At 37.3% G+C, this 8,326-nt stretch overlaps 1 protein-coding gene and 1 long non-coding RNA gene across 3 annotated transcripts; one reads left to right on the top strand and one right to left on the bottom strand.

Annotated features, from left to right (window-relative positions):
• Window positions 1–1,244: 1,244 nt before the first annotated feature.
• LOC140010313 (uncharacterized) lies at window positions 1,245–3,183 on the top strand. 2 transcript variants are annotated; one of them, XR_011817600.1, is made up of 4 exons: window positions 1,245–1,421; window positions 1,840–1,983; window positions 2,293–2,363; window positions 2,600–3,183. It is a non-coding gene; the product is annotated as an uncharacterized lncRNA (long non-coding RNA). The 2 variants fall into 2 exon arrangements; XR_011817599.1 differs by lacking the exon at window positions 1,245–1,421 and having other exon boundaries at window positions 1,452–1,983.
• A 1,084-nt stretch (window positions 3,184–4,267) lies between these two features.
• LOC113706728 (copper transporter 5-like) lies at window positions 4,268–5,229 on the bottom strand. The gene has a single exon (XM_027228681.2). It carries the CDS (start codon window positions 4,871–4,873, stop codon window positions 4,406–4,408), a length of 468 nt encoding a protein of 155 aa, XP_027084482.2. The 5' UTR covers window positions 4,874–5,229; the 3' UTR covers window positions 4,268–4,405.
• Window positions 5,230–8,326: the final 3,097 nt, after the last annotated feature.

Below are 8,326 nucleotides of genomic sequence, written 5' to 3'. Positions count from 1 at the left end.
TCTCTATCTAAAAAATAAAACAAATGATTTTTTTATCTGTATTTTGCTTAATTATATCAGGGCATTCTGGTCATTTCATTTATTTCCGTTAAATTTAACGGATTCTATTACATTTATAATTTAGTTCAAAGTACGGAGTGTCGTGTTGTATATTTTGAAATTACGGAAAATTTTTCTGTATATTAGATTTACCTAATGGAGTTGTTTTATTTTTTATCCCAAGATTAATCATAAATAGAAAGAGAAAGAGACAAAGACAGAAAAAGACAGCGAGGGGTAAAAAAGACACGTGACAGAGAGTGAACAGCACGCGCAAAGAATGCACTTGGGAAGACACACAATGCCTATCCACTCAACGTGATGTACGTAATTTGGTCTGCATCTGGGGCCAATTGGGATCCTTGTTGGCCCCTACAAATTTCCGCTTTCCAATATTGGAGAAGGAAAAGGCTCGTGGTTGGCGCCAGCCCCCACGCGAATGGCCGGTGGTTGGCGTCTCTTCCTCAGCATCGTCAGGTTCTGGGTCGAATCTCGCAGCAACATCGATTTGTCCGAAAAAATATTGGAGAAGGAAAAGGCGCTACGCGTCCCCTTGTACCAGTCGGCGCTTTCTTCTTCTGCTTCTTCTTCTTTTAGTTTTTTTTTTTCTTTTTTTTGGTGCAAATGCTAAATCTTCAATTCAGACAACAGCAGGCAAAGTTGCCAGATTTCACGTTAGGGATCAAATTCACCTTTCAAAAGATATTAGCAAACCTTGTAAAACAAAAAATGGAATACATATTGAAAATCTAACCGAGTTTAATTGTCAGTAGTTAAAAGGGATTTCAAACGTTAATTAGAAGTAAAATTAAATTAATGAAAGTGTCTAAATGCACAAGGGAGCAATAGATTATGAGTTTGTGCTCTCTTTTTCCGTTCTTAATTATCATTTTGGGTTTTTATAAAAGAAAAAGGATGGTTTATTGATGAAAAGATGAGTCTGCATTTTTAGGGGGCAAAAAATGGTTGGAAACTAGTATCATTTTGGTTTCTTGTTAACGAGGCTACTTCCTATGTTGGAAAACTTTGGAGAAGAACTGATATTATAATCGATCGGTGTGGAAGAAAACACAGTTCCCACTGGACATCTAACTACAAAAATTAATCTGAAAGAATTTTGATAGTAAAAGATTAGAAAAGTAGAATTGGAGGGAGTCACAGAAGGTATTATGCCAAGCTCAAAGGGTTGACTGTGTCACTGGAGACAGAAACCCTTTGTCAAGCATAATGGCTTTAAGAGATTTAATTCAATTTGGGCTAATTACATATACCTTCCTTCATTTAAGGATCAAGCTAAATCTATTTTGGGATTTTAGTGCAGGACAAGGCTTGTGCTTTTGTGGGGTTTTGCAAGAAGAGGAGGAAGGTTAGGGATATGATAGGTATCATATATATTCTAAAATTTTTGCTGACATCATCACTTTTAGGAGGTCAATATGTGTTGCCAAACATAGGGGTGTTCGATATGAAGTCATGAGTTTGAGGGATCTTTTATAGTTTGGCCAAACCCAAGTATCTGACTTGTAATTTGGCCTAACCTCAAGGGAGGTGAGTGTTATTAATGCAATGGTGATATTTGATTGATCAGAACAAGTTGCAGATTTGTGGAATCCTGAACCATCCTGAGCATTAAAAACTACATAGCATTTCTTCATTCTGTGTGAATGCAAATTGTAAGCGTGGAGATAATTGTTGAGTTGACTTTGTGAAGCAACATGTTGCACAGATGCGGAATAGTTCAGAACTGGTCATTGCTTCTCTTGACTCCTTTATTTCTTCTCCTTTCCCTGTCCTGTGCAGGTACTGAACCGCTGGGGCTATTATCCTCTCATTCTAATAGGATCATGGTTCTTTGGCACAATCAACCGCATCCACGATTTTATTGAACCAGGACACAAGATATTTTGGCTCTCTCTTCTTGATGTAGGAATGGCTGCACTCATGGTAAATCTCTCCCTCGATAGCTTTTCATTTGATGTTCCTTGTTACTTTGTCGATCTATTATTTTAAAAGAATGTGTTGTTTGCTCTCATGATAATTGTGTGTGTTGGGTTAGTCATGCATCATGTACATAATGTGCTTATGTTGCATGGGTCAGGTTTTGGTAGACATTCTTGATGTGTAGTTCTAGAAGATGGGAACCTTGCCTAGTACAGCTTTACAGTATTTATTAGTCAAACTATCATATCATCGTGCTGTACACAGGTTTATTTCAATAATTTGGATTCAATTATTTGTTAAACCATTTTGCAGGGGCTGTTCAACTCAATTGCATATGGCCTTAACTCTTCAGTACGCAGGGCAATATATGAAAGAATGGATCTGTAAGTGCTGATTTCACCTGTACATTCTGATTCTATTTTGACTGCCAGAGTTCGTAAGAGCAAGTGTTCTTCTATCTACTATTGGCTGTCTTTTTCCTAGTTCTGCATTGACATATTTCCTTTCCTTTTCATGATGTTTAGTGAAGACAGCTTTATTACCACTTGGCTGTTGCATGTTATTACTTAAGAAATACTTCTATCTCTGTATGGCATTGTGATTGGTTAGTTTCTTCCAGGTTGCCAGAGCGGCTGAGAAAATGGTTTCCAAAAAGTTTGAGGTCAAGAGGTCAACAACAGGAAAGTGAATTAGTGTCCTTAAAAATTCAGGACCAGCAATAGCAATTACATGATTTTCTTGTACATTTAGCTGGATGAGGTTGTCTCTGCTAAGTGAAACACCTACAAGTTCCACTGGGGTTAGTTGTGTTTCAAAACAGCTACAGCGTACAGATTATCTGAAGCATTCTGGTTCACTCTCGTCATGGAAGGAGGGCAGTTCTTTTTTCTCTGGTTGGCCTTCTTCTAGTCTATTTTGCTGCAAATTTCCACTGCCGATGCTCATATTCAATCTGGCCTACATGGAGGGTACCAAGTAGAAGATACCAGTGGATGGGCTCAGACATATAGACAAACGTTGCATCACTTTGGATTTGGGGGAACTTGGGAATGCATTACTGTGATAGCTGTTAAGATTGGGTTTTAGATTTTTTTTAAAGTCTAACTCGTGCTCAGAAGATTAAATTGATCATTCTTTCTTGCGTGCAGCAACTGGTGATTATGGAATTTTTAAACTCCTAATTGATTGAGTTTGTTGACACCATTTTGGTTTTGGGTCATATGTCCATTCAGCTTCCTCCAATGTTATTTTCCCGTGTGGTGTCTGTACTGTGTCCTACCCTGCAGGAACAACTTGGATATTCTTTAATCGGTGCAACAACTGGTCAATGAGGCTTCTGCCGGTCTCCGTGGTGTAAATTTATTCTAGGCCAGAATTCCTGCACATGCACGTATCTTCTGCACAAATATTTTATGCTTGGTGGCATCATCCTGTTCCCTTAATCTCACGCTTGGAGGAATCACCCTGTTCCTTCTTTTGTTAATCAGCCTGGCCTGATCCTCGACGGGTCTTTAGAGACTGACGTAAAGGCTTTTCTGTCTGGATTGTGCAGCTTCTGGACCGTCCCAAATCGGTATTCTATTTGCTATACCTACTAGTACCTAATTTGTTAGAATGAGTTGTCAAGCTAATTATCTATTCAGTTCTCCTGTCTCAACCAAATCAGAATGAGAAAGCAAGTCAACGGCTAAATGGCTATATGGGTACCACATTGTTTAAGAAAACCAATTAGGTGCTTGTGAAGCTTCTGTGCAAAAATCAAGGCATGCGTCAGGTCAGAACTCGGAAGAACTTGTTTAGTTTATTACTAGTTGCTAGCTTTTCTTCCATTTTTTCCACGCAAAAGCGAGAGATGAGGATGGAAGAAAATATTTGGATTTTGCAATAACTGCTACATTCCATTCCAGTTGACAATGCAAAAGCTCAAACAGAAATATCCTTCCATGTACAATACCTGATCTATAATAATTCACGAGAAGCTATCACTACTGCTGTGCATTTTGTGATTTCCCCAAACGTGTCAAGACTGGGTGGGACGTCAATATTTGGCTCTGAATGAGCCAGCAAATCCCTTGTCCTGTCTTTGTTGAACCAACAGGCTTCAGATTTCGCCCACCACAGCAAAGAAGATCAACCTTCTATTGTTACCAAAACGATCAAGAACAGTAACAGAAGGTTTATAACAGAAGAAGAAACAATAATAGGAAACACAGATCAGGTCAGAAAATAAAATTAAAAAAAAAAAAAAACAGATCTAATCAGAAAATCAGCTAAACAATCCAGGAAATGACGGGAAAAAAAAACTGTGCATATAGTTGAAGCAACCATAGAAGATTGACCTTTTCTTGATTTAAGATTTACAGGACACAAACACAAAATAGGATCAGTAGAGATTCAATAGGAACTGCAAGAGTAAAGCTCAAGCTCAAGCACAAGCGCAAGGATTATCTACAACGACCAGGCCCTCATCAGAAGCCCTGAAAAGAAAATAGCCCAAAGCCAGACCTAAAACAACGGCGACAAACACCCCTCCATTGAAGGTCATGATGGCCAGCATCAAGAGATATCCGATGGCAGAGTTGACTCCAAACAAAACAGCCCCAGCAAATCTTGCAACGCTTAGTTTCCCGGCATTAGGGGTCAAAAGCCTGGAGTAGAGAAGAGGGGTGGTGGTTGAATTGGCAGCAAAACCATCTTGAGGAGGCGGGGCGACGGTTGTTTTGTTGGTGGAGAGAAGCCTGAACCGAAGGCGACGGTCTTCCATGTATTGGTAGAAGATCGAGACAATTAGGCAGGCCAATAAGGTGAATGCATAGCTGGTCCAAGAATCGGTATTCCAGAAATCGAACAAAAGGGTCACCTTTTTACCCCAGTAAAAGGTCATGTGCATCATCTTGATTTTCTTGTTGGTTTTTCTGAAGAAGTTTGCTTGATTTGAAGACTCTGATCGATTATCCACTAGTCTGGAACTAGATAGATAATCCGATCTGATGGGGGATGAGGATCCAAGGATTGATTGATGCGGTTCAAGGGACTTTGGTATGTAAGTCTGTTTTTTGTTTTTGTTTTTGTTTGGATTGGTTGAAGGGTTGAATGGTTGGTGGGAGGATGGTTTTGGCCTGTTGCTTGGCCCTTGGCTTTGGCAGAATTGGATTTGTTGCAAGAAGATGAAAAAGTCAGTTGCCGCTGATGGATTATGGAATAATTTGAGTACAAAGAGACACAAGGGTGCCTTGTGCTTTTGTGCTGCGTTTGCTTTCATCAGAATTTGACTTGTACTACACTCTTGAGCCTTCAATTGTCTTTAGACACCTTTTTTTTTCTTTTTTCTTTTTTTTTTCCTTTTTTCCCTAAGTTAAGGACTGAGTACTTGAATACTTTTTTTTTTTTAGACGATAATTATTGTATAATGTAATCTATTCTATATTTAGGGAAGGAGGCGGACCTAAGGAAATCCAAAAATAATTCGAAAGGGATTGAACCATCACCGAACCAAACAGATGCACAACACACTCGTCTAAATTTTTTTGAAACAAACCACTTAAATGTGGTATTTTGGTGGGTGGCAAGGGTTCAAGCTAGGTGGTGGCCACTGACTCAAAGGCTGGTGGTTGACTGAGTACTTGAATACTCGTCCATAAAAGAAGTTCATTCTCGTACGAGTTCTTTATTATTTTTGTAGCAAAAAAAAATGTTTGTGTAGAGGATTTTTTTTTTTGTTATATGATGTAATATCTTTAACAAAAAATAGAATCTTATTTATTCTATGACCAAGATAAATTTTATAGAAGATTGGATAGGATATGCAAATAAACCTATACATATATTTACTATACAGTTAGACATGTGATGACATAGTTTGAAATCATTACTGATTCATCCACCTAATCCTTAATCATGTGTACATATATTAGCATTGTTCTGCCAAAAATAAAGGAAATGGTCAATCATGATAACCAAATATGTATACTTTGAACATGTGCAAATTTTCTTTTTCATTTTTCATGCTTTAATTGAAAGGAATCTCAGATTCTTCATCTTTAGAATCTCCACCTATTTCTCTCTTTTTTTTTCCTTTAGAAAAGAAAAACTTTAGGCCTTACCTCATGTACATCCATCCATGGTGATTGATAATCTTGCTTTTCCAAGGTTTTTTGTATGAGTTAATTTATATACACTGAAAATGTATACACTATCACATTTAAATTTGTCAATATATACACTACTTTTATGATTAGATTTAAAATCCACCAATGATAGTACACATACTGTCAGGGTTAGATTTAAATCTGAATTTAAATTTAAAATTTAAATTTTACATATAATTCTGCATTTAATCGAGATAGTAGTATGCGTGCAATGTCATAGAAATTAATCCTTCTTTTATCCATGTTTTTTGGCTTGCTCAATGACCTCACGTTTTTTGTTTACATTTCTACACTTTTTTTATTGAATAAATCTTATATACACTATTGCTGTTGGATTCATGATATGCGTACAAAATTTAAATTCCAAATTCAAAATTTGCACGATTGTGATTCATCCAAAGTTGATATTGTATACACTGTCAGTGTTAAAAAGATTAATCCTTTTTTATTTTTTATTCCTCTCTATTCCTGAGAGGACCGCTCCCATTATGAGACTTGTCTCATTTTGTATTTATTTATTTATTTTTATCGAGTTCACGAGCAATTTTTTTTTTTTAATACGACTAGGGTTGCATATGAGTCGAGCCGCTCGCGAGCAATTCGAGTTGAGGTTGAGCTTGAATTCAAGTCCAAAGACTTGTTAGCTTGCGTAATATTTTATTATCTGTTAAAAAAAATTATTTTTTTATTTATTTTTTAAAAATAAAAAATAAAAAAATTGCTTTCTATTTTTTTAAACTCGAACTTGACTCCAATAGATTCGAATTTGAGATCAAACTCGCTCATCGAGCTCAAATTTAGTTCGAATTTGAGATCAAACTCGCTCATCGAGCTCAAATTTAGTAAAACTAAATCGAGATTTGGCTTAATTGGATCAAAACTCAGACTTGATTCACCTCGTTTGTTTCTAGTCCCAGACTCCTAGGCACGACCCAGTTCACGAGCAGCAGGGAGGGGACAGGATCATGTGATAAATAAATGGCTTTCTTCCTGCAGGAAAGTAGAGTGTTCCTTCATTTCCGTCGCCTAATTCATTAACATGCGAGTTGTGACTTAGGCATGAGTATTTTAGGTGAAAAGTGGGCAGAAATAAAAAATTTGAACTAAAACGTTGCATTTGAATACTAATATTTTAGCCCTGTGGGGTTTTCTATCCCACATCGGTATTGGGGGGTTGGGGTTTAGGTTTACAAGTCCCTCATAGGACTCCCAAAGTTACCGGCTTTTGAAGTTACTGTGGGGAGTTAGATTTATTTGCCGAAAATTCTTACTTTCGTAAGAAAATGTCAGAAAAAAAAGAATACTAATATTTTAGGTATCTAAAATACACCATTCTAAAAGTGGGGGAACAGAAAAAGGTAGCAAGAAAGTGGAAAAGGCTATAAGTACTGCTTGACAAGTTTTTCTTAGCATTATTTGCGGTGCATTTCATGCAAAGATTTCAAATTAATCAGCACCGAAATAATTCAATTTTGTCCATTTTCTTCCTTTTTTTTTTGGTGGGGTTATTTCTGATTGTGGTCAGAACAGCAAAGACTCCTAAAAACAACAGCAAGAAATGCAGTACAGGCCTGAAAATGGCCAGCAATGTACAACATAGTCACGGTACTACACTTCTCCTCCTCCTCACGTAAGCAGACAAACATGTGGACAAGAAAGCAAAATGGATCAAAGTCCAAAAATACAACAGATAGTGACTTGCTTACTCAGCCTCCCTATCCAGTCCTTCAGGGTTAAACTACAGGCCTATGACAGAGCGTTATTTCCAGTTTGTTCGGCCATATCAGTGCTTGATATTGCACGTTTCAAATATCTCGAAATTGTCAATTTATAGCTTGTCTCGACAGTAGTATTGTCTAAATTCAAGCATTCATTTCTCGTAGGGTAGTAATTAAACAAGTTTCTCTTGACCCTAAAGAGAGATTGGATTCACGTAAAAGCTGCCAAACATTATATATTCTGTGGATGTTAAAATACTTTGGGGGGGGAAATCTGATGCTAGCCCAATTTTCTGGATTCCTCTCTTTGTCTCGCTCATTCGAAGGGGCAACAAGAAATGAGGTCTCTGTCTTTTTCTTCTTTCCTGTAGCGGTGGATTGCTATGCCAAGTAGACATGATAAGTTCTTCTTTATCTCTCAAAAGCCATGCACTTAACCAGTCCAACTTGTATTATTATGTGGACTGATAATACTTCCCT

Source organism: Coffea arabica, chromosome 7c, assembly GCF_036785885.1.
Source record: "Coffea arabica cultivar ET-39 chromosome 7c, Coffea Arabica ET-39 HiFi, whole genome shotgun sequence".
NCBI lineage: Eukaryota > Viridiplantae > Streptophyta > Magnoliopsida > Gentianales > Rubiaceae > Coffea > Coffea arabica.
The sequence above is the reverse complement of the archived record's forward strand: the minus strand, read 5'-3'. Positions and strand labels throughout refer to the sequence as shown.

Bases quoted from the DNA above. Each gene is read 5' to 3' on its own strand.
- LOC113706728 (XM_027228681.2), bottom strand. From the start codon at position 4,873: ATGATGCACATGACCTTTTACTGGGGTAAAAAGGTGACCCTTTTGTTC.